Here is a 26,621-nt window from a genome sequence, read left to right as displayed (position 1 = left end):
AACCCCCCTTACCAAACTGATGAAGGAGCAGCTCACACACTATGGACTGAGAAGGACAACACAATGGAGAGCACAGCTCACTTGGCGGCCATATCGAGACGGGCATGCGGCCTGTTCTGAAGAAAGCCGACCACCAATGATGACTTAACGAGAGACATTTTAAGTAACTAGCAAGTCAGAGTTCTGCCTGAGACACACATCACCATTTATCAGGTTGTATGGTTGCCAATATTCAAGTGTACTTTGCTTATTGTTATTATTTATGAATATTATCAGTAATGCATTGTTTAAAGTGTAACTCAACTCCTGCTTGTCTTTTACTACACCCAATTGCCTGAGGTTATAAATGTCAAAGGGAAGGTGGGGAGAAGTTATAAAGTACAATACCTTAGAGACAGTGGTGAGTCTGGGAGATTTGAGGAGTTCTGACAAAGGCTACACATTAATAATACAAAAGGGGAAAGTCGAGGAATAGACAACTCTACCGAGACAAACCAAAGATTTAACAGAGTCAGGAAAAAACGATAGAGAGAGCGAAGAGCTGCTTCGATTACAAAGGCTGACATTAAACGAGTCGCCCTGCAGGACCAGATAACGTTCAACATGGAGAGCTACAGGAGGCTAGCGAATACGTGAAGAAAGCCTGGATGAGTAGTTTTCAAAAATCACAGCACAACTGGAAAACCCGTGACTCTAAATGAGCAAATGTTGTCACCCAATGGGTGACAGGGCCGATGAAACGATTACAGATCAGAAGGCATAGCGTGCAATAGGACGATATTAATGACAAAAGAAGACCAAGTGTCACAGAGCAAGAATGGCCAAGGTTGGTGTGGCCTCTCACTTGGTGTCATTCGAGGGGACATCCTGCTCTAGGGGCCAGTGTCACGGTTATGGCGGGATGACACTGTTCGCCACTCAGGAAAGGGTAAAATAAGAACATGTGATGGCAGGTGGGTTGAGGCTGAAGTTGTGGAGAAGTTAGTTGGGCCCTTTTCACAAAGACACTCGTAATGTTCTTCACGTGGCTCATTTCATTAGGCAGCAACACACACAGACACGCACAGCAATGCAGCAATGTCACTTTATTGAATCTACAAGTCTACAAAAGCATCAAGATACAAACAGCCAACTGGTGCGGGAGGAACGTCTACTGTAGGAGCAGAGCCAGCCGTTCCAGAAGGGAGAGGTTTGGAGAAACTGGTGCCGATGGTAGGATACCAGGAGGAACAACAGGGGGGAAGACAGGAGGAACCATGTTAGGAACACCAGGAGGAAGAGCAGGAGGATACGGGTATGGATAGTTCATTGGCCTCCTGTATTTCTGCAAGGCAAAAACAGGGAGATTAATGCAGGGTTCGCTTCAAAATGAGAAAATGAAAGACAACATCATAGAAAACATAAGAGCGAGCTTGAAAGGACCAGGCCGCTAGGCCCCTCATGGAGGTCTGATGTTTGAAAACAAAAACCACATGGGGACCAACCTCAGGTCTGTCCTGCTGCGTGGACGTCTTCGACTTTGGCACAAATTGAGTTCTGTCTTGCAGTGTGTGGTGCAATAATGAGACCGTTAAACGCTCATCCCCTGACCTTACTGCCCTGACCACATCAGCTCCGTCAATTGATGACATTGGCACAGACTCCAGCAGCACGACGGCACCACTGAAATGTGACAGAATTGTGATGTGAGCAGGCACAGGAACTGCTAGTGCCGCCTCTCGGTAAGTCGGACATTTTGACAGAACACAGTCGAAACGGGCAAAATCAAGACATGCCCTGGTAAAGGACGTGAAGGTTCAGGGTGTGGTGTGTGTGGAATTGGCTCAGGCACAGGAACTGGAAGGCGATGGTGTGAAGAACCTCATCAGAATTGGCCGACGTTAAGAGTGGTGGCCAGCAGGGGTCAGTGTGGGGGCTGCTGCTCTTTTCAATATGGACTATAAATAATCTGGAGAGCGATATAAATGACAAGCTGGTCAAGTCTGCAGATGATCGAGAAACCTTAGAGTCATCACAGAGGGACTTGGACAGCAGACAGGCGCGGGCAGATCCAATTTAATGTCGGTGGATGTAAAGTATGACATGTAGGAAGTCAAAAATGTGAGTTTTGAATGCACAATGGGAGGGCTGGAAATGGAGAGTCCACCTTATGAGGAGGACTTAGGAGTCGTAGTGGACTTCCCAACGTGTTCAGAAGCCATTAAGAAGGCTAAGAGACTGTCAGGTTATATAGCGCCTTGATGTGTGCAGTACAAGTCAAAGGAGGTTCTGCTCAGCTTTATAACACACTGGTGAGGCCTCGTCTGGAGTACTGGGTGCAGTTTTGGTCTCCATATTATGAAAAAGACATAGCAGCACTAGAGAAGGTCCAGAGAAGAGCGACTAGGCTGATTATGGGGGCTACAGGGGATGAGTGATGAGGAAAGATGAAAAGAGCTGAGCCTTAAGGAGAAGAAGAGGAGACCTGAGTGAAGAGTTTAAAATGATGAAGGGGATTAGTCCAGTGGATTGAGACGGTGACTTTAAAATGAGGTCATCAAGGACACTGGGGGGGACACAGCTGGACACTTGTGAAGGGTGAACTTCACTCAAACATTAGGAGGTTTTTCTACAGATAGTAGACACTTGGAATGAGTGACCAGTGGTGTGGCGGACAGGAGGACTTTAGGGACCCTCAAAACTCGACTTGACGTTATTTTGGAAGAATTCAGTGGACAGGACTGGTGGGCTTTGTTGATCTGAGTGGCCCGCTGTTGTCCCGATTGTTGTGAAGTCCCACACCAGAGAGCACAGGCCCACTTCAGGTACTGCTGTTGGTGTTTTGATCAATGGCTGTAAATTCTGTGGCTCGATTTACTTTCCATATTTTTACTTTCTCGTATACGAAGTACAGGGAAAGTATTGGAATCGTCCAAAAATTTGATGTCGAGATTTTGACGAATCTCGATGTTTTAGACCTCCGTGAGTCTGAAAATACCATTTTTGGAATTACGCCTGTGTGTGTGTAAACATGATAACCAAAATTTTCATACAAGTATTTAGTACAAAACTTTGGGGCTATTTCTGCTAACCGATTTCTTCGGCTTCCATCATCCAACCCGCTATATCCTAACTACAGGGTCAGGGTGTGGTGTGTGTGAAATTGGCTCAGACACAGGAGCTGGAAGGTGATGGTGTGCAGAACCTCATCAGAAGCCAATCCCACCCAACACAAGGCAGGAGACAAACCCCAGGCAGGGTGCCAGCCCACCGCAGGGCACAAACACCAAGCGCACACAATTTAGGATGGCCAACGCACCTGACCTGCTTGTCTTTGGACTGTGGGAGGAAACCACGCAGACACGGAGAGAACATACAAACTCCACACAGGGAGGACCGGGGAAGTGAACCCAGATGGGTCTCCTAACTATGAGGCAGCAGCGCTACCCACTGCGCCACCGTGCCACCCCTTATTCAACTTGACTTTTATAATAATTGTTCAATGTATTATGAATTTGATTTGTTGTTGATGGTTCTTTAATGTCCATGATATAAAGATATAATCCTTGTCTCGTGGTTTACTCCTCAAATATCCATCCCCATATCTGAGGATACGAGAAGGTCGAGGGGAGCACTCCCAGTTTTTTTTTTATCTTTAGGAGCCTCCGTAAAGCTCATGTGAAAAGACAATCCCAGGGATTAATAAAGTGTACCAGATCCCAAAAAATAAATGAGGAGGAAATGTTAAGACTTACTTCTTTACTAGAGGATCGCGCTTCTCTGTTCAGCTTCTGTTCCACCTGCAATAAGGAGACTAAAGAATTACAACACATATACAGTATGATGACATCCAACACCAGCCAGCCTCCATTGTGGAGTTGGGGTGGGTGCTGAAACCTCTACTGGGAAAGTCTAGTCAGAAAAATAAATAGCGACCCACCATAAAAATAGGAATAGCTACAGATTATATGACATATTAGGGGGCTTCGCTTCCCTCGCCAAAACCCGGCCTGCTCTACGCACCATTGTGAACAAAGGGGGGCTGAACGCACCCCAAGGAGACGCGGCCGCTCCTCCGAGACCCCCCTTAAACGGTGATACAATTTTAACTTTACCTCCGATCCCCGTGACCCTGGAGTTAGGATATAGTGGGTTGGATGGATGGATGGATTTTTACCTCCTCTTTGCTCGAGCAGCTGCTGGCTTACTGCTCCTGTGGCCGTGGCGCGTGATCTGCATTGCGTGCGGCACTTTGCACGTTTAAAAGCCTTTTGTCTCACTGCCTTGTCTCTCTTGTCCCCCAGACATCCTCACACTCTATTCAATCTCTTTTCGCTGTTGTGTTATTTCACCGAGTAATGTTTTCCATGGGCAGCACGGTGGCGCAGTGGGTAGCATTGCTGCCTCGCAGTTAGGAGACCCGTCTGGGTTCGCTTCCCGGGTCCTCCCTGCGTGGAGTTTCCTCCCACAGTCCAAAGACATGCAGGTCAGGTGGATTGGCGATCCTAAAGTGTCCCTATTGTCTGTGTGTCTGTGTGCCCTGCGGTGGGCTGGCGCCCTGCCTTGCGCCCTGTGTTAGCTGGGATTAGCTCCAGCAGACCCCCGTGACCCTGTAGTTAGGATACAGCGGGTTGAATAATGGATGGATAATAAAGAGTAACCCACTAGGTGTCTTCAGCATCAATGATGAAAAGCACTTGAGGTTATGCAGGCACATCCACAGACACAAAATGGAGGTCGTTTTGTATCCAGCACTCTAGTTTTCCTCCCACATCCCAGAAATGCGCCTGTGACATTAACAAATTTAACAGATTCAGGAAAAAATGATAGAGAGAGAAGTGCTGCTCCGATTAAAGAGGCTGACATTAAACGAGCCGCCCTGCAGGACGGTCCGTGTACTTTTTGGTATTTGAAATTTCATTTTACAAACAAAAATGAAAAAACGAAAATGAAAGGAATTTTCAGATTTTTATTTTTGAGTAAAGAATAAAATGAGGGAAAATAAGGTCTTTTTTAATTCTGTGGTAACAAATAGCAGTCACAAACTTAAAATGACACATACTATTCTGGATTTATTTGTGATGCAAATAATGAAAGTGTAATAGCTCAAAAACAACAAAACAGACGTATTTTCGTTGTCTGAAACCAGAGGCATTTCTTCTTCTCTTGCGATTTTGGCGACGATGCGAACAGTCCTCCTCACAACTCATCGACCGACGGCCTAAGTTACACTGCATGGCATCAGCAGAGGATGGACCATCACGATGTTTTTCGGAACAGTAAAAGAGTGACACTCCGGGACGAGGACATGACTGCAGAAAAACTGAGTCGCATCTTTCCGGTAAAGAAATACAAGCTTTGCAAACTTTGCTTCATTGATGTTGCAGCTGTTTTATGAACGTTATTGTTGTTACTGACTGTGAAACAGCTAACACTTGGTGATTTCATTTACTAACACTAGGTCTGGCAATTTTTATAGTGCTAACATTTTGAATGGTTGCTCATTGACAAGTGTAACACACGTTAACACGTTGCTTTCCTAACGTGCTACACTTGTGCGCATTGTTAATACTCAAACGCTTACTAGCTTATAGCACTATAAAAATTGCTAGACTTAGTGTTAGTAAATGAAATCACCAAATGTTAGCTGTTTCACAGTCAGTAACAACAATAACGTTCATAAAACAGCTGCAACATCAATGAAGCAAAGTTTGCAAAGCTTGTATTTCTTTACCGGAAAGATGCGACTCAGTCTTTCTGCAGTCATGTCCTCGTCCCGAGTGTCACTCTTTACTGTTCAAAAACAACGTGATGGTCCATCCTCTGCTGATGCCATGCAGCGTAACTTCAAGGCCGCCGGTCGATGTGTTGTGAGAAGGAGGGCTGTTCGCACGTGTCGCCAAAAATCACAACAGAAGAAGAAGTACTTCTGGTTTCAGACAATGAAATTGCATCTGTTTTGTTGTTTTTGAGCTATTAGACTTTCATTATTTGAATCACAAAAAAATCCAGAATAGTATGTGTCATTTTAAGTTTGTGACTGCTATTTGTTACCACAGAATTAAAAAAGACCTTATTTTCCCTCATTTTATTCTTTACTCAAAAATAAAAATCTGAAAATTCCTTTCATTTTCGTTTTTTCGTTGTTGCTTCTAAAATGAAATTTCAAATACCAAAAAGTACACGGACCGTCCTGCAGGACCAACTAACGTTCAACATGGAGAGCTATAGTGAGTACGTGGAGAAAGCCTGCATGTGTCCTTTTCAAAAATCGCAGCACAACTGGGAATCTCCTGACTGGAAACAAGCAAATGTTGTCACTTTGTCCCCATAGTGTGACAGGGCCGAACAAGGGATAACAGACCAGTAAGCTTAACGTGCAGTAAAGGGAAATTTAATGGTGGGAATGACTAAGGAGAAGATGAAGAAATGCAGAGCAAGAGCTGTGTAGGCTGGTGAGACCCCCTCACTCGGTGTCACTTGAGGGCCAGTGGACCAGGGGCATCCCGCTATAGTAGATGACACCGTTAGCCATTCACGAAAGGGTGAAATAAGACCACACGATGGCAGGTAGCATTTCACTTTATGGGCACATTGAGGTTGAAGTTCTGGAGAGGTGACCTCGGCGTGTGTTTAGGGGTGACGGACTCACCAACACACCCAGACACACATCAGTGTCACTTCACTGCAGAAAACAATGGGCGTCTGTAATTATAGGCACGTGGAGTGTCATCTTATGCCTTATTTGATTCTTTACCGGTGGTCCCAGCCCTTTAAGACCCTCACCAGTGGGGTACATCGTGACAGATTTCAAAGGTAAGCATGTCGGGTATCGTTTTAGATTATTTCAAGGTCATTGATTACAAATATGAGGTTATTTTTGATTTGTGATACTTCGGTAGCCCTCTACGGACTTCAACCAGAGGGTGACAAGTGACAAACTTCTGTTACCATCGAGGAAATTTAGACTTTAAATCCATTTCAAATATCGGACGCAGTTCTTCTCGTTCATTACCTCCTTCTCCCTCATGAAGTAAATCCTAACATTTCTTATGGACACCACAAATTAGGGCAGACACTTTTTAGAGGGTTACAAAAAATGCCTTTTTATTGTACAGACGAGAGAAAAATGTGGCTTAAATGTTTCTTAAAGAAATCTGTGTGGTCAGGCTGAGCCATTAATGGTCTTGAGCAGGTAACAAGTGGTCAACGGATACGCAGCATTCCTCTATGGAGACCACTCTAGGGTTTTGATCAGGGGCCGCAAATTCACTTGCTGTTTTATTTTCAGTTCTTTAATTTATGAAAGGATTATCAAACCTACATAAATAAGGAAGAAGAAAGATTAAGACGTACCTCACTGCTAGAAGTTCCTCCTTCTCCATGCCACCACTCTTGCACCTAAAATAAGAAGAGCAAAAAATGATGTCCACCTTAATAAAAAGACAAGTGTCTGTGTATCTGTGTGCCTGTCCGGTTGCTATGTCTCTGTTACATGTCATTCAGTATGGCATTTGTAAAAGTAGTGTTAATGTTTGCGATGTACCATCTGTTGGAATGAAAACCGCAATGCATTACACATACATTTCAATAGATGGTGCACTGCAAACTTTGATTTCAAGCTGTCTTAGATAGTCAATATGTGTGTGTGTATAAAATCAGACACGTTGGCATAGGATGTGCCATGCAGGAACGGGTTTAGGGTAAAAATATGGGGAAGACTTTGAATGTAACACCTGCTTTAACCGGATTTTTGTTTGCCAAAGACTGAAGGAAGACTTATCCGAGGGTCTCCGACATCACTTCTGCTCATCATCCCACCTCGAGGGACCACGCGAATTCAGATAATCAAACCAATGGACAAGACATTTGAGAGAGATAAACAGCTGAGGCTGCCGAGGAGGATGATCGCCCCTCAACAGACACCCTGACCAGTCCTCCCTCTCATCCCTTATTGAGCCTGCAGTCACCCTTTCTGTGGAGTGGCGATTCCTTAAATTACACAAGTCGTCGCTGTAAACCGGGCTCTCACCTCAGACTCCAGACCGCAGGGTCCGTGACCTTTAGTACAGAGCAGCAGAACACCAGGGTGACATGCTCCAGGTCCCTCGCCCATGCCACCATGAGGTTTGTCGACTGGCACACACCAATCTAGTGGGTGAACATTGGATGAAACCCTGGAGTCAGGGATTATTGAGGAGGTCTGAGGATTCTGTGCGCATTCCCTTCCATCCATCCATTTTCCAACCCGCTGAATCCTAACTACAGGGTCAAGGGGGTCTGCTGGAGCCAATCCCAGCCAACACAGGGCACAAGGCAGGAACCAATCCCGGGCAGGGTGCCAACCCACCGCAGGACACACACAAACACACACTAGGGTCAATTTAGAATTGCCAATCCACCTAACCTGCATGTCTTTGGACTGTGGGAGGAAACTCACACAGACATGGGGAGAACATGCAAACTCCATGCAGGGAGGACCCGGGAAGCGAACCCGGGTCTCCTAACTGCAAGGCAGCAGCACTAACCACCGCGCCACCGTGCTGCCCTTCTTGCATTCCCTTGCTTGTCATCAATGTTCTATTCAAACACATAGGAACAGACATTTTTGGACTCCTTGGGCTGTTCGTCGAGGGAAAAAATATATCCTGGTAATTGTGGATTACTTCTTACACTGGAGCCATTCCATCTCATCTGGCTAATGCAAGTTAGTTAGGGTGTTTGCTCCAGTCGGGGTCCCAAAAGAAAGCCTTACAGATCAGGGCACCCACTTCATGTCAAAGACATTTAAAAAACTCGCCAGCCTCCTACACATTAAACATATCCGAACATCTGCTTATCACCAGCAGATTGATGGTCTGGTTAAAAGGTTCAGTCAGATGCTTAAACAGACGTTAAAGAAAATGGTCAGAGTAGTCAGACGGGATCGTGATCGGCTTCTTCCATATGTTCTTTTAATTTATGGAGAGGTGCCCCAGGTCTCTACAGGCTTTTCCCAATTTGCAGGTGACAGCCGAGGGGAATTCTGGATCTGGCCAAAGAAATGTGGAAGATTTTTCATCCATCCATCCATCCATCCATCCATCCATTATCCTACCTGCTATATCCTAACTACAGGGTCACGGGGGTCTGCTGGAGCCAATACCAGCCAACACAGGGCAAAAGGCAGGAAACAAACTCTGGGCAGGGCGCCAGCCCACCACAGGGGAGATTTTCAACTTGTTTATATATATATATATATATATATATATATATATATATATATATATATATATATATATATATATATATATATATATATATATATATATATATATATAATGTATATTATAGCACAAATATTAAGAATATATAGCACAATTGTGAGTCCAGAGCCATCTAGAAGGTGCACAGATGACCCCCATGAAGCCCTATTATCACAGATCCACTTTTATGAATTCTTGTCAGGGGACCACATCATGATTTTGGTTCCCTCCATTCAGTCAAAATTCTTATCACACTGGCAGGGTCCCTATGAGGTCAAAGAGCAGAAAGGATTTGTGGATTATTGGGTGAACCTGCCACTTTCATGTAAATCTACTCAAGCCCTTGATAGACCAACTGAAAAGATGTCCCACCGATCCTAATACCCTTGCCTTCTTTGTTGGGTCTCTAAATTATGGGCACATGTTAACACCTGACCAATGAGCTCAGTTTCAGTGAATACCTGAGCTTGACATTGATGATATCGATACCAAGCCAGGGTGGGCCATCGTGATTTTGCAGACCCAGCAGTGATTGCACCCCTATCAGTTACCCGTAGCTAAACATAAAGAGGCCAAGCAGTTAGTCCAAGCAATGCTAGAACAAGGCATTATTGAAGAGGATAACCGCCCATGGTGAAGTCCTATCGTTCTGGTACCAAAGCTTGATGGAACTGAAATGCTGTCCACCAGCTAAACCAGGTTTCTAGATTTTTGACACGTTCCCCAAGCCCAGTGTCAAGAATTTGTTTGAGAAGCTTAGGAAATACACGTTTCCTCACAACTTTAGACATGACCACGTGGTACTGGCAGACTCCTCTAACCCCGGAAGTCAAAGAAAAAATTACACTTACACCTTTTAGTGGCCACTAGCATCATTGTGTCCTTCCATTTGGTCAGCACAGGGCATCAGCGACTTTTCTGCATCTGGTGGACTGACTGTTACAACCTAACCAGACATGTAGTGCTGCCTACCTGACCTGGACGATGTCATTGTCTTTTTCAGCATATGGGAGGGACATCTACAGCAGGCCTTGGCCGTGTTCCCCACTTTCCAAAAAAGTGGAACTTAATCTTAAAAAATGTTATTTCTGGTCAACAGAACATCGTTTTCAGACTGTTTGGTGGGGCAGGGCCAGGTCAGACTTGAATGGTCAAAATGGAAAGTTATATACAGTAGTCTTGGCATCAACCTAAAATGAAGCATTCTTGAGATTAGCCAGCTACTACCATCCATTTGTGACAAATTATTCTGAAAAGGCTGCCCTATTAATGGATGTAAGAAAGACGTTTGCCTCACTACTGAGGTCTGGAATCCTACTGCACAAGCTGCATCCACTGACCATAATCAGGCCCTCATGACCTCTCCTCTCCCTTTATTCTCCAGATGGACATCTCTGAAATGAGCCTAGGAGCCATGGTGGGTCAGAAGATCAATGACGGTGAGCATCCCATTCAATATCTGAGCTGAGAACGGGAAACAGGGTGTGCTGCGTTGGAATGGGAAGCCCTGGTGATTAAATGGCAGCCTTTGGGAGTTCATCCTCATTATGGATTATACACCACACCAATGGATGGCTACTCACAAAGAGAGTAATCCCGGGGTCTTCTCTTCGCCAACATGGATGTCTTACCCATGGCCCACAGCCTCTTGGCCAGGTCCCATCCACCATCTAGCTATGAGCTTAGGTGCGGGACCCCATGTCAAACACTGGAGACTTTTTATGTTTGATTTAGACAGGAGGAAGTCTTACCTGAGGGACTAACGCGTCACTTCTATTGATCTTATCAATGTCTGCATAAAAGCCATCCATCCATTTTCTAACCCGCTGAATCCGAATAGGGTCACGGGGGTCTGCTGGAGCCAATCCCAGCCAACACAGGGCACAAGGCAGGAACCAATCCTGGGCAGGGTGCCAACCCACCGCAGGACACACACAAACACACCCACACACCAGGGCCAATTTAGAATCGCCAATCCACCTAACCTGCATGTCTTTGGATTGTGGGAGGAAACCCACACAGACACGGGGAGAACAAACTCCACGCAGGGAGGACCCGGGAAGCGAACCCGGGTCTCCTAACTGCGAGGCAGCAGCGCTACCACTGCACCACCGTGCCGCCCGCATAAAAGCCACCTGACCCAAAAGGAGGTTTGTGTGACCTCGAGTTCAGGGAGAACAGATATTGCTGAGAGCCACCCTGAGAGCCACATACGTCAGTCACACTAGTGAAACCTGACAGCTGGATTTTTTGCCAAATTCTTTCTCTTTTTGTTTTGAACATTAAACGGGTCATTATGGTGTGCCAACGCTTTTTCTTTGTTTCAGAATCATATTTAGTATTGATAGATAGAATGATAGATAGATATGAAAGGCACTATATGATAGATAGATAAATAGATAGATAGACAGATACACAGATAGATAGAAATGAAAGGCACTATATAATAGATAGATATAAATGAAAGGTGCTATATGATAGATAGGTGAACTGAAAGGTGCCGCAGTCATATGAAAATGTTTGTGACCCCCTCTCAGCCTGCATAATAATTGACTCTCCTTTCAACAATAAAGATAACAGTGGTGTGTCTGTCATTTACTAGGAACATCTCAGTACTGCGGTGTTTTCCGAACAAAGATTTTTAGTGACGCAGTATTTAGTTATGAAATTAAATCAAATGTGAAAAGCTGGCTGTGCACAAATGTGGGTCCCCTTGTCATTGTGCTGATTTGAATGCTTGTCACTTCTCAATGCTGATTACTTGGTATGATGAGCTCGTCAAGCCTTGAACTTCACAGACAGGAGTGTCCAATCATGAGTGGTCAAAGGTATTTAAGGTGGTCAATCACAAGTTGTGCTTCCTTCCCTTTGACTCACCTCTGAAGAGTGACAGACAGCATAGGATCCTCAAAGCAACTCTCCAAAGCTCTGAAAACAAAGATTGTTGAGTCTCCTGGTTTAGGGGAAGGCTACAAAAAGCCATCTCAGAGGTTTAAACTGTCAGTTTCAACTGTAAAGAATGGAATCAGGAGATGGAAGGCCACAGGCACAGTTGCTGTTAAACCAACCTCAGGTCTGGCAGGCCAAGACAAATACAAGAGTGACATATGATCAAGATTGTGAGAATGGTGACAGACAACCACAGATCTCCTCCAAAGACCTGCAAGAACATCTCACTGCAGATGGTGTATCTGTACATCGTTCTACAAATTAGCGCAGTTTGCACCAAGAACATCTGTATGGCAGGGTGATGAGAGAGAAGCCCTTTCTGCACTCACGCCACAAACAGAGTCGCTTATTGTATCAAATGCTCATTTAGACAAGTCAGATTCATTTTGGAACAAATTGCTTTGGACTGATGAGACAGAAATGGAGTTATTTGATCATCACAGAAAGTGCTTTTCATGGCGGAAGAAGAACACAGCATTCCAAGATAAACACCTGCTACCTCCTGTCAAATGTGGTGGAGGTCCCATCATGCTGTGGGGCTGTGTGGCCAGTTCAGGGACTGGGGCCCTTGTTAAAGTCGAGGGTCCGATGAATTCAACTCAATATCAACAAATTCTTCAGGCTAATGTTCAAGTATCAGTCACAAAGTTGACGTTACTAACGCAGGGGTTGGATATTCCAACAAGACAATGACCCAAAACACAGTTGGAAATCTACAAAGACATTCATGCAGAGGGAGAAGTCCAATGTTCTGGAATGGCCGTCACAGTCCCCTGACTTGAATATCATCGCCAATCTATGGGATGATTTGAAGCAGGCTGTCCATCAAATTGAACTGAACTGGAGAGATTTTGTATGAAGAAGGTCAGAAATACCAACATCAGAGTCCAGACACTCATCACAGGCTACAGGAGGACAGCGTCTGGAGGCTCAAAGGAGCAAAAGGAGGCTCAACTGAGTATTGATGTCAGATCTCTGTTGGGTGCCCACATTTATGCACCTGTCTAATTTTGTTATGATGCATATTTCATATTTTGTGTTAATCCAATAAACTTCATGTCACTGCTGAAATCCTACTGTGTCCATAAGGCATGTCAGATATTAACAGGAAGTTGCTACTTTGAAAGCTCAGCCAATGAGAAACAAAAATACAGAATTAAGAGGGGTTCCCAAACTTTTTCATATGACTGTATATGACAGATAGATAGATAGAAGTGAAAGGCGCCATATGATAGATAGATAGATGTTCAAGTTCAATGACCAAGACGGACAGGGAGTCACACCAATACAGATGCCCTCTTCTGGGTTCATGACCTCTCTGCCAGGTCCACCTGCCCCTGGGGGCAATGCTAAGTGGGGGCATGTCATACATGTGCATCAGTGGGTCACATTCTGGGTTCATCTGAGGTAAGCTGTATTAACCCAGTGACAAAAGGGGAGCCTGTTGATAACAGTATTGTTTTTATCCTTTGCCCCCTACAGTTGGGGGGCTATATATTCGAGGCACTCATGTGTCTCATTTGGTCGCAGACTCAGCACAGGATGGCACTGAAGTTTAGTGGTTCTTGTGCTGTTTCTGTTGTTGCTATCAATATGTTGGCACCCAAACATTTATTTTAGGACTCGTGTTGTGCCTCACTTGACCCCTATATACACTTCTCTAAAGGCATTCAAGTTTTTTTTGCAACTTTATATTAACCATCCATCCATCCATCCATCATCCAACCTGCTATATCCTAACTAAAGGGTCACAGGGGTCTGCTTGAGCCAATCCTAGCCAACCCAGAGTGCAAGGCAGGAAACGAACCCCTGGCAGGGCACCAGCCCACCGCAGGGCACACCCATCCACACACCAGGCACACACCAAACACAATTCAGGGTCGTCAATGCGCCTAACCTGCACGTCTTTGGACTGTGTGAGGAAACCCACACAGACACGGGGAGAACATGCAGACTCCATGCAGGGAGGACCAGGGAAGCGAACCCTAACTGTGAGGCAGCAGCGCTACCCACTGCGCCACCGTGCTGCCCTTTATATTATTATTATTTTTAGTGTTGTTATTTCAAACAGATTGATAAAAAGCACAGAAGTATCACACATAAGCACCTAAAGCACTTCTTTCGTTATTTCATAACTTAAGTCATCATCACTTCTTCTGTTTGACTTTCTAAAAGACAAATAACAAAAGCCCAAGATGGCCACTCAGACACATACCGGCAGGCAGAGGCTCACAGCCAGGAGGCACATCAGCACCACCACGCACTTCATTGTCAGCTGCAGTTTCTGTAAGACAATGACAGGCACATGCAGTTACTCCCTCCAGACCACAAGGGGCGCTCAGCCGTTCCTTCCCCAACATTCATCTGTTCTTTCTGACACGGCGACTGCACAAAGTCATCACAGGATGAGTGCTTACATACCTGCGGACACCGAGAAGATGAGACACCGAGAAGCAGAAATGTCACCAAGCCCTCGACTCTGTGAAGCCTCCCATCCAAAGGAGTCCATTTAAAGTCAAGACAGAAAGTGACGCGCCAATCATCTCATGTTTTCCTTTCAATTATGAATCACATTGTTTATCGCATTGCTGCCACCTTCAATGGCACTCTTAATCCCTGGTGATTATGGTGAGATGTGCACGCCATCGAGGATTAAATGGCAAACTTTGTGCAGATGGCACTGTGTGGGTGAATTCCAGGAGAAGAGCTTTGCACAATCAAAAGCAAATCAAACATTTATGAAATTTGCATTTACCTGTTGAAACATCTTCAGGGTAAAAACTTATTGGCAAACCAGACTTTAACTTGTAGCTGTTTATTAAAAAATGAAGATCCGCGCCTATTTAGAAATCGATTTCACCTCCCAGATCGTAACCACACTGTTTTGCAATGATGGATTTTGTGCATGTCGGCTCATTTCTTTGTGTGTCACTCACACAAACTCGCCATCCTGGTTTCAAAGCCCTTCAATTGTTTGTCAGTGTGGGCTTTGCACATTTCCTTCATGTCTCCATATGTGCTGCCAGCATTGCACCACGCCGGACCCTCATCTTCATCTCCCACTGCCACTCCTCGGCCTTATGCGGGAGATCACCCCAAATACCCCAGGAAATGCTCAGCTGGAGTGACCCTCTCAAGCCCCCCTGAGCATTCATCAATCCCCTTTCCTCTGTCATGCAGGCTCCTTTGTACGTCCTGATTGAGAGCAGATGTGACCGTCGGCCCACTCTGAGGTGTGAATGAGGAACCTCCGCCCGAATTTACACGTCAAGTGCCGCAATCAACCCTGGAGTGGTCCGGTCCTCCTATGATCCGGATGTCCTGGCCAGTTAAGGGCCCCAGGGGTCCGCCACAAATATAAATATATATAAAGAAGATCTAACTCTCTAATCCTGACAACTATGTTATCTATCTATCTATCTATCTATCTATCTATCTATCTATCTATCTATCTATCTATCTATCTATCTATCTATCTATCTATCTATCTATCAAATAGTGCCTTTCATCTATCTATCTATCTATCTATCTATCTATCTATCTATCTATCTATCTATCTATCTACAGTGGTGTGAAAAACTATTTGCCCCCTTCCTGATTTCTTATTCTTTTGCATGTTTGTCACACAAAATGTTTCTGATCATCAAACACATTTAACCATTAGTCAAATATAACACAAGTAAACACAAAATGCAGTTTTTAAATGATGGTTCTTATTATTTAGGGAGAAAAAAAAATCCAAACCTACGTGACCCTGTGTGAAAAAGTAATTGCCCCCTGAAGCTAATAACTGGTTGGACCACCCTTAGCAGCAATAACTGCAATCAAGCGTTTGCGATAACTTGCAATGAGTCTTTTACAGCGCTCTGGAGGAATTTTGGCCCACTCATCTTTGCAGAATTGTTGTAATTCAGCTTTATTTGAGGGTTTTCTAGCATGAACCGCCTTTTTAAGGTCATGCAGGTTATAGCATCTCATTTGGATTCTGGTCAGGTCTTTGACTAGGCCACTCCAAAGTCTTCATTTTGTTTTTCTTCAGCCATTCAGAGGTGGATTTGCTGGTGTGTTTTGGGTCATTGTCCTGTTGCAGCACCCAAGATCGCTTCAGCTTGAGTTGACGAACAGATGGCCAGACATTCTCCTTCAGGATTTTTTGGTAGACAGTAGAATTCATGGTTCCATCTATCACAGCAAGCCTTCCAGGTCCTGAAGCAGCAAAACAACCCCAGACCATCACACTACCACCACCATATTTCACTGTTGGTATGATGTTCTTTTTCTCAAATGCTGTGTTCCTTTTACGCCAGATGTAACGCGACATTTGCCTTCCAAAAAGTTCAACTTTTGTCTCCTCAGTCCACAAGGTATTTTCCCAAAAGTCTTGGCAATCATTGAGATGTTTCTTAGCAAAATTGAGACGAGCCCTAATGTTCTTTTTGCTTAACAGTGGTTTGCGTCTTGGAAATCTGCCATGCAGGCTGTTTTGCCCAGTCTCTTTCTTATGGTGGAGTCGTGAACACTGACCTTAACTGAGGCAAGTGAGGCCTGCAGTTCTTTAGACGTTGTCCTGGGGTCTTTGTGACCTCTCGGATGAGTCGCTCTGCGCCTTGGGGTAATTTTGGTCGGCCGCCACTCCTGGGAAGGTTCACCACTGTTCCATGTTTTTGCCATTTGTGGATAATGGCTCTCACTGTGGTTCGCTGGAGTCCCAAAGCTTTAGAAATGGCTTTATAACCTTTACCAGACTGATAGATCTCAATGACTTCTGTTCTCATTTGTTCCTGAATTTCTTTGGATCTTGGCATGATGTCTAGCTTTTGAGGTGCTTTTGGTCTACTTCTCTGTGTCAGGCAGCTCCTATTGAAGTGATGTCTTGATTGAAATGGTGTGGCAGTAATCAGGAAATTGAACTCAGGTGTGATACACCACAGTTAGGTGATTTTTAAACAAGGGGGCAATTACTTTTTCACACAGGGCCATGTAGGTTTGGATTTTTTCTCCCTAAATAATAAAAACCATCATTTAAAAACTGCATTTTGTGTTTACTTGTGTTATATTTGACTAATGGTGAAATGTGCTTGATGATCAGAAACATTTTGTGTGACAAACATGCAAAAGAATAAGAAATCAGGAAGGGGGCAAATAGTTTTTCATACCACTGTATATACACACACTACATACACTATATATATATACAGTGGGTACGGAAAGTATTCAGACCCCCTTCAATTTTTCACTCTTTGTTATATTGCAGCCATTTCCTAAAATCATTTCAATTAATTTTTTTCCCTCATTGATGTACACACAGTACCCCATATTGACAGACAAAAAAAAGAATTTTTGAAATCTCACCTGGTCCTAAGTATTCAGACCCTTTGAACCCTCAGTATTTAGTAGAAGCCCCCTTTTGAGCTCATACAGCCAGGAGTCTTCTTGGGAAAGATGCAACAAGTTTTTCACACCTGGATTTGGGGATCCTCTGCCATTCCTCCTTGCAGATCCTCTCCAGTTCTGTCAGGTTGGATGGTAAACGTTGGTGGACAGCCATATTTTAGGTCTCTCCAGAGATGCTCAATTGGGTTTAAGTCAGGGCTCTGGCTGGGCCATTCAAGAACAGTCACAGAGTTGTTGTGAAGCCACTCCTTCGTTATTTTAGCTGTCTGCTTAGGGTCATCGTCTTGTTGGAAGGTCCCAGTCTGAGGTCCTTAGCACTCTGGAGAAGGTTTTTGTCCAGGATATCCCTGTACTTGGCCGGCCGCATTCATCTTTCCCTCGATTGCAACCAGTCGTCCTGTCCCTGCAGCTGAAAAACACCCCCACAGCATGATGCTGCCACCGCCATGCTTCACTGTGGGGACTGTATTGGACAAGTGATGAGCAGTGCCTGGTTGTCTCCACACATACCGCTTAGAATTAAGGCCAAAAAGTTCTATCTCATCAGACCAGAGAATCTTATTTCTCACCATCTCAGAGTCCTTCAGGTGTCTTTTAGCAAACTCCAAGATAGAACAATTTGGACTAGATTGTTAATAAGTTCATTACACAAAGTTACATAAACAAACATGAAACCCTCCAGACACACACACGGACTTCTGGCTTGTACAATGAAGCGCTGCTGCTGCTGTCAATGGCAGGCCTGTACCTGCAGGTGGCGCTAAGATGGTGAGAGCAGCCCAGATTGTACCACAGATTCACTCTGACAGGCCTCAGAGACGGAATGAGGTGCAGCCTGCTGTCTCCCCTGAAGGACCAGGCCAGCAGATCCCAAGTCACCTGCTTGAAGACACCAGTGATCAGAATGGAGTAAATTGTCAGCAGTTAAAACGTCAAATTAAGGAAACGTTACGGGACTTGACGATCGGGGCACTGAAGGAATGGCTGCTGAAAGTGGGGCTTTGCAGTCCAGTGTGAATAATCAATTAAAAGTCAGGTTCTCCAAGCAGGGCGCCTCGGCTGTATTTCAAAACCAATTTAATGGTGTCTTCATAAAAACTCTCACCTTTAAACTAGCAAACTAACATGAACCGTCCCGAGCCTGCCCAGACGTTTGCCTGTAATTTGGTTATTTCAAAACGGCAGCACAACTTTTATGTGAACGAGGAAACCCGTGCCAGTGTGCAATTAGAGCCGAATTAGTAATTTGCCTGAAGGCTTAGGAGAGAAAACTGAGGATTACTTCTGTGGCATCAGTGGAATGAAAATGGAAAACAAACAAAAACACAAAGTTCATAACTTGGCCTCTTTAGAGCTGGATTAAGACCTTCAGAGGCCCTGGGCAGATTTTGGTGCCCCCACATATTTCTAATTCAACACATAAACAATAATAAACCGGATAATAAAACTGAATTTCTCAAAATGAAACTTACAAAACTTACAGTAAGATGGGAAAATACTGTTTAATAATTTGTAGTTTTGCACCATACGATCCACCGTAGATCCGGCAGTGGAAAACATCTGTGGTGCCCCCCATCCCATCCCGTGATGCCCTAAGCACAGGGGCGGACTGGGCAGGCGCGGACTCTCGTGTGGTGACGGGCCGGCCGTTTCATGAAATACAGTTGATGTACTGGTTACTGTTTGACATCAAAATGTATTTTCTAAACTACTAAACATTATCTGTCCGGTACTGTGATTGCTGTAGTCCTATATAATAGGCCGTATTATTTTATAAAGTTATTTTAGTTGTCAGTACACAACGTTGCAGCGAAAAATTTGGTCCAAACTGCCTTTTGCCGATTTCTGTCTTGATCCCGCTACATTTCGGTGAGCATCTACATTACTGCAATTTATTTGATCTAATTCTTCGGCACTATTAAGTAGTTTAGATTATGTATTATGCATCTTATTGTTCTCTGGTTGTCGGCGTGAGCGCTAATAGTGTTTTTCAACTGCGATTATTAGTATGAAGAAATAAACTTATAAAGCACAGCATAGGAATTTTTCATATTAGGACGGAACATTTAAGTCATGTGAGGTTTTCATTCTAACCTCGGTTATCATTTATTCCATTGTAAAGGAGCAGCTACTAGGGTACCGGCACTTGGACATGACATTTGACTTGTACTCTAATAACGTGTAAGCCGCGTTACTACACTTTTATTTTTCATTCAATTCTATCTCTAAGCATGTCATCAAATTTTAAGTTGTGTCTAAACAACGGTGTGCAGATTAAGTTTGCCAAGAGTTTAGATATCTTAGGCGAATAGCGAGTAGCGAGCCGCGTACTCATCACAATGAATAACGGGCCGAGTGCAGGGTCGACCTCGTCACCTCACTTGTATTAAGTTCCGCTTGGCCAGTTTTGAGACGCAGTCCGCTCCTGCCTGAGCACCTGCTTATTTTGCTTAATAGTCAATGCAGCCCCGCTGCTGACGGCGTTTTAAGAGAAAGTTCGGCTGTTTTATGTGTTAAGGGATCTTCAGTCGAATGCTGAAGCTCTGCCGGACATGAAAAGGTTAATGGACGTGACCTGACGTGTTGTAGTTTTCAGCTCTCCTTTCTCTCTCTTCAGTGAAAGAAAGAAAGAAAGAAAGAAAGAAAGAAAGAAAGAAAGAAAGAAAGAAAGAAAGAAAGAAAGGACGATTCGGTGATAAATGTCGGCTTTACTCTCGTAGATTATTTCATCATTAAAGTGGAATGTCGTAAACTCCATCTTAAAATCGGGGATTCATTTCCTCGAGTTTCACAAGCCCCATCATACGCGCCTCATATTCGAAGTGCCCGCCTGCCCAGTCGCTCATCGCTACGGGCTTCTTAAACGGCCAGCAGAGGAGCAGCGGGCAGCGATGACCACACAGAAGGCATTAATTAAACTCATCATTTAGAATTTCAAGATTTATACTTGAAATCATTTTCATGATGAAATGCATTAAAGCAAGTATATCGGATTTTACGGATAAATTAACTTTATTGAACAGTATGGTGTTGGGCATTATGGATGTAATGAGAAGTCAAGCAAAACGACTCCTTGAACAGATCACAATGTGCCAGCTTGCCAGGCCCCTTCTTAAATAATTGATACTGTTAATAATTAGACACGCGGATGCCGCAGGCGCTGCTGCCTCGCAGTAAGGGGGTCCCCTGCCTGGAGTTCGTATCTTTTCCTGGTGGGGTTTCTTCCAAAGACCTGCAGGTTAGAGGATTTGGTGACTCTCTACTCGTGCACAAGTGTGTGTGTTTGTATTCACCCCGCGATGAGCAGGCGCCCCGTCCAGTGATTGCTCTTGTGTCCGATGCATGCTGGGACGGCTGTGACTCTGGATAGATGGATGAAATAATTGCACATGTATAACCAAGTTTTTTAATGTTATTTATAAGTTTTGAAGAATCGGTGTTCTATCATTTATAGCTAGTCTTACGTTCACGAAGTAGATGATATCAATTTTAAGATGGAGTTCACGACGTTCTACTTTAGTGACAAAATAAACTACGAGATGAAAGTTGAGATTTCGACTTTAATCATAAAATGGACCCATTTTTATTCACTTTGTCCCTTTTCCTTTGTCCTAAATGCTCGGCTATGACGACTTTCGCTCTTCAATAAACCTTTCAACTTTTTTCTCTTCCATCACGTGAGTCTCTCGGCCGAGTGCCCGCCCACCTCCCGCACCTGTCAATCAAGCGTCGTGTCCTACCGAACTTGAAACCCGTGGGCCCTACAAGGCGCTCTGTACCTTCTGGAGTTTTTAGACGTTTTTGGATTTGGTTTCTTTATTTCTCTGTTTATTTGTCGATCAAGTTAAACAAACAAACAAACAAACAAACAAACAAACAAACCAGGCTGTCAACTGTGCAGCGCTTACCGGATTACTGCTATTTCACATGATGGTGCGCTTCAAAGAAAACACGGGGGCGCGCGCGCACGCGCGAGTGCATTTTGTCAGACGTCGTTTTCTGGACCTGCTTGACAAAAAAAAAAAAGGGCCGAGTGGCTGGCAGGCCCCCTGCTGGTGTCCCACCTTCTTGTTCTAAACCTTTGGATGATGGTCTGTAGAGTAAGCTCGACGTTCTCAGGGTTTATTCATTTGCCTCTTTTGAGAGTTGCTTTGGCACATTCGTCGAGGCACGACTCCATGTGGCTGTCACCTCTAAAGTCTTTGATGACAGTACGATGGCCCTCCTGTTGGATGTCATTTCAGGTTTTCAAGTCATCGATGTATAACAAGTGCTTGATGACTTTGTTGCCTGCTTTTTGTACCCTTTTGTTCAGAAGAGGACAGAGTGGAGCAAAAGTAATACAAAGGAGAGAAAGAGAACGAAAGAGAGAAAGAGAAAGAGAATGAAAGAGAGAGACCCCCTAAAAGATCCCACTTTTGGTATTCATGTTAAGGGTCCCTCATTGTGGTCGAGTTGGCGGGTCATCTCCCACTTTGTCATATTGGCTCTCATGTGAGGGTCCGAGTCCGAGGCTCTCTTAACCCAAGCTGCTGTGTGGTTTTTTTATTCCCACTCTGATCTCCTTCGTTATTTCTTTGTTGATCAGCCGGTGCTTCTAGCCGTTCATATCCGAGCGATGCTAATGGCGAACGCTTTTGGTTCCCAGATGCACCGTCCACATGACGGTTCCAGAAAGAGCCTTTTAATTTAAATCGACGACAAGTTCCATGAATGAAAACGAATTCCCAGTGGGTCCCTGTTACCACACACCATATCTCAGGTGTTCTTGATCTGTTCATATCCTGCTGGTCGGCCTGGCAGACGTTAAACATTTCTCTTTGGTCCCCATAGTAGGAACTTTTTTTTTTGTAAAGCCATTTCCTATGCTGAGACCCCCCTCCCTAGAATGATGCGGCCCCTGGCCCAACAAGGGTGGAACCACTTGATCCCGTAAAGTGTTTTTAAGAGTGTAAGGCCACTTTTTGGATTATCTCGTCTCGTTGCCCAATGCTGTCTAAATGCTGAGGGCAGGGCGACTGGTATTACGCCACACATGGCTTTCAACATTCTGCTTGTGCAACTGGAGGCGATGGAGTAACGGCGGAGGGGCTGAAGATCAGTCTTCTCAGCCAGCTCACCTTCTGACCTCAGCCTCACGCAATGGAGGGGCACAGCAGGAGACTCACAGCTTTAACATAATGGGGTGGCACGTCAGTCTGCCATCTCTGGGCTCACATCCTGGCCTGGGCAATACCTGGGTGAAGTTAATTCTAATTCTTTATATTTGTATTGCACTTTCCTCACTGCCCTAAGGGCTCTCCACCCGGGATGTGAGCCCACGATCTCCTTACTGTGCCAACTGCATGGGGGGCACAATCCTCTCCAAGCGGCTTCAGTTTTTGTACACTACTCTAATTTTCCTCCCACATCACAAAGATGTCTTTCTTTCTTTCTTTCTTTCTTTCTTTCTTTCTTTCTTTCTTTCTTTCTTTCTTTCTTTCTTTCTTTCTCTCTAATGCAATACAATTTATTTTAATGTAGCCCAAAATCCAGCATGGTGATGCAGTGGGTAGTGCTGCTGCCTCACAGTTAGGAGACCCGGGTTTGCTTCCCTCCCTGTGTGGAGTTTGCATGTTCTCCCCGTGTCTGCGTGGGTTTCCTCCCACAATCCAAAGACATGCAGGTTAGGTGGATTGGCGATCCTAAATTGGCCCTAGTGTGTGCTTGGTGTGTTTGGGTGTGTTTGTGTGTGTCCTGCGGTGGGTTGGCACCCTGCCCAGGATTGGTTCCTGCCTTGTGCCCTGTGTTGGCTGGGATTGGCTCCGGCAGACCCCTGTGACCCTGTATTCGGATTCAGCGGGTTAGAAAATGGATGGATGGATGGATGTAGCCCAAAATCACACATGTGGTGGGTGCCGCAGCGCACAATCAGCATACACACCCAACCTCCTCCTCCTCCTCACCCTCCTCTTCCTCCTTTATTAACTCAATTGTCTTTTTGTATGACCTTAGGAGGTCAGAGCACACTGTAATTTTCAGGTGATTGTCTTTGCCCAACAGAGTACAATACAATATCATTTATTTTTATGTAAACCCCAAATCACCCAAGGAGTGCCGCAATGGGCTTTAACAGACCCTGCCTTTTGACAGACCCCCAGCCTTGACTGTCCAAGAAGACAAGAAAAAACCCTAGTGGGTTGGGCATGGAGTGGGCATCAAATAAAAGGGCAACAAATATAACACAATACAGAACAGAACACAAGTCATCCTCAATACAATATAATAGTAAAATAAAAATATTTCAAGTACAGAGCAGAAGTCATCAGTAGATGATATCCCATAATAGGATTTGGATTTGGAGTCCTGGAGACCTCGGCCATCAAGCCGCCTCCCCCATTGGGCCAACCCACAGCTGGGCCAGCCAATCCGATGAAAGGACCTCTTTATCCCAAGATTCCCATGATCCTCCATCAGATATGACTTTACCTTTCTTTCTTTCTTTCTTTCTTTCTTTCTTTCTTTCTTTCTTTCTGCTGCTCCCATCTCTTCCTGCCCTCGTCAACCTGCTCTGTCACCCCCGTCACCTGCATGTCCCCTCTCATCACCTCCTTTTAGCCCTTCCTCTTCTCCTCTTCCCTGTCAGCTCTATCCTTAGCACCCTTCTCTCATTATACCCCTCATCTCTCCTCTGCATCTCTCCAAACCAACACCTCTCTGACTTTCTCTCCCAACTGTCCCACCTGAGCTGACCCTCTAGAACTTTCTATATTTTTGCATAAATTTGACCTAAGACGGGGGTCCTCAATCGCGGTCCTGGAGAGCCGCAGTGGGTGCAGGTTTTTGCTCCAACCCAGTTGCTTAATAAAAAGCACTTATTGCTAAAGTAACACTTGGGCTTCACTTTAGTGATTTTGAGCCCTTATTGCTTCATTTTGTCTTAAACAGCTATTTGAATTGCTCCTTATTATCAATGACATGCAAATGACAAGAGAGAGCAGCATTTCTCCATTTAGCTTCTTCACATTTACACCTGTGTGTATTTATCTGCACTATTGGGTTTAATTAAATACTTGGAAGAAAAATGAAGAGAAAAAAGTGAAGGACTGAGAATTACTCGTCCATTTTAGCCTTCAAATCATTTGCATGATAGAAAGGGAAAGAAAATCTAGGATATGAGAATGAGCGGACATAGCAGAGTTAATTTAATTTCATAGCTTGTTAGTGCTTTATTGGCAAGAATTGCTTTCTAATTAAGCAACCAGGTCAGAACAAAAACCTGCAGCCACTGCGGCCCTCCAGGACTGGGATTGAGGACCCCTGAGCTAAGACATCATCAGATTTTCACTCAAGTCCTAAAAGTAGATAAAGAGACACCAGTTAAACAAATGAGACCAAAATATTATGCTCTTCATGAATAGGATCAGATTTTTGACTTTTGATTCTTAATGGTGGTCCCAGTCCCACGAGGTTCAAAATGACGCATTTCCAGCACAAGCATGGAGGGCATCTTGTAAACTACTCCAAGGTTAGTGATTATGAACATGGCATTATTTTTCATTTTTGATCCTTTAGTGGGGACCTCACCCATTACAGAAGTGTGTTTGGCTACGAATACAATGGAAAATGTCTACTCTTTAAACATTTGAATTAAAGTACATACCCGAATATTTCAAATATTTGACACGACTCTCTGCTCATTTATTATGCACTTCTACCTCATGAAGTTAATCAGGACATTTCTTAGCTTACACTTTTTTATTTGCTGTATATCTGGTGGCTCACTGGCTCTCAATTCGGAAACGCCACTCGTTAGATGAGCGGATTATAAAAACGGAGAGCGCAGGAGGGCCTGAGATTACAAAAGGAAAAGGCTGCCATCTAGTGGTGGAGTAACGGCACTGGCGCTCTGTATACGCGTGCTGGGCGTGCTGGGCGTGCTGGGCGTGCTGTGCGCGTTCACGTTTACCGGCACTTGCTTAGCAGACACTTTCAGCCTAATCGACAGAACGTCACTGTGGGGACACAGGGCAAGGGTGCAAAATTAATCAGCACAAGTGAAGACCCCAGAGAAAAAGGCAAACTACAGTAGTCACAGGTACAGGGCTGAAGAAAGGCTCACCACGGATGTCATTTTATGTTAAATTGCACTGAGGACTTCACAAAACACAACTTCAAAATGTGAGGGCCACGTGATGGGCACGATAAGAACCAAAGCTTTAGGCCTTATTAGCCCCTGAGTGCACCACTCAGATTTCTGGTGGCCGATTTGCCCCAACATTAATCTCAGGTTGGCGGAGAAATCGAGTGTCTGCTTTTTCCAGGTCCAGGTTCTCTTCTTCTTTACTAAAAATGTTAAGGTGTTCACAGGGATGGTGGGATTAAAGTTATCCATGACAAGAGCATCACTGGATTAACCCATCATGGTACCTGGGCTGTGGCATTACTGTACAAGACGACCACCATCACTTGATTGACCAACCCAAAAGTGGAGCAAAGATGGATAGAAAGATAGAGCTGAAAGACACTATATAATAGATTGATAGATAGATAGACAGATAGATGAAAGGCACTATTTGATAGATAGATAGATAGATAGATAGATAGATAGATAGATGAAAGGCACTATTTGATAGATAGATAGATAGATAGATAGATAGATAGATAGATAGATAGATAGATAGATAGATAGATAGATGAAAGGTGCTATATGATAGATAGATAGATGGATAGATAGATAGATAGATAGATAGATGAAAGGCGCTATATGATAGATAAATAGATTTTCTGCGAGTTGTCAGAGTGCTGCTCAGCTCTAACAGCAGTTATGGGTCAGGGTGAGTTGGCGTGAGATGCCATGATGGAGGGTCACAGACGCAGTATTTATCCCCACTTTGTTAAGGCTGATGGTGTCACCTCAGTGTCACACAGATGTCAAACGTGAAGTTCATTTTAACAAGTTCTCCCTCCCTCCTGTAGTAATCCTCTTTTTTAATCCCTGCCATCAACAACAAGGGCCATTTCAACAGCCACCCACAGAGTGTGTTGCACAACAGCAGCTTAATGGCAGCTTGA

At 44.4% G+C, this 26,621-nt stretch overlaps 1 protein-coding gene across 1 annotated transcript; it reads right to left on the bottom strand.

The window, feature by feature from the left end:
• Positions 1-1,066: 1,066 nt before the first annotated feature.
• On the bottom strand, positions 1,067-14,703 carry LOC120527068 (YLP motif-containing protein 1-like). Its single transcript, XM_039750106.1, has 5 exons — positions 14,595-14,703; positions 14,389-14,457; positions 7,336-7,380; positions 3,735-3,779; positions 1,067-1,324 (listed from the first exon to the last, which is right to left on the bottom strand). Exons 2-5 carry the CDS (start codon positions 14,440-14,442, stop codon positions 1,151-1,153), a joined length of 318 nt encoding a protein of 105 aa, XP_039606040.1. The 5' UTR covers positions 14,443-14,457; positions 14,595-14,703; the 3' UTR covers positions 1,067-1,150.
• Between the last annotated feature and the right edge of the window lie 11,918 nt (positions 14,704-26,621).

This window comes from Polypterus senegalus, chromosome 4 (genome assembly GCF_016835505.1).
Source record: "Polypterus senegalus isolate Bchr_013 chromosome 4, ASM1683550v1, whole genome shotgun sequence".
Taxonomy (NCBI): Eukaryota; Metazoa; Chordata; class Cladistia; order Polypteriformes; family Polypteridae; genus Polypterus; species Polypterus senegalus.
Note: the sequence above shows the minus strand (reverse complement) of the source record. Positions and strands in the feature narration are given on the sequence as shown.

Excerpts from the sequence above, each read along its gene's own strand:
- LOC120527068 (XM_039750106.1), bottom strand. The coding sequence starts at position 14,442 with ATGAAGTGCGTGGTGGTGCTGATGTGCCTCCTGGCTGTGAGCCTCTGC. Across the intron at positions 7,381-14,388 it reads CTGTGAGCCTCTGCCTGCCG|GTGCAAGAGTGGTGGCATGG; the intron begins GTATGTGTCTGA and ends TTCTTATTTTAG. Across the intron at positions 1,325-3,734 it reads CGCGATCCTCTAGTAAAGAA|AAATACAGGAGGCCAATGAA; the intron begins GTAAGTCTTAAC and ends TTTGCCTTGCAG.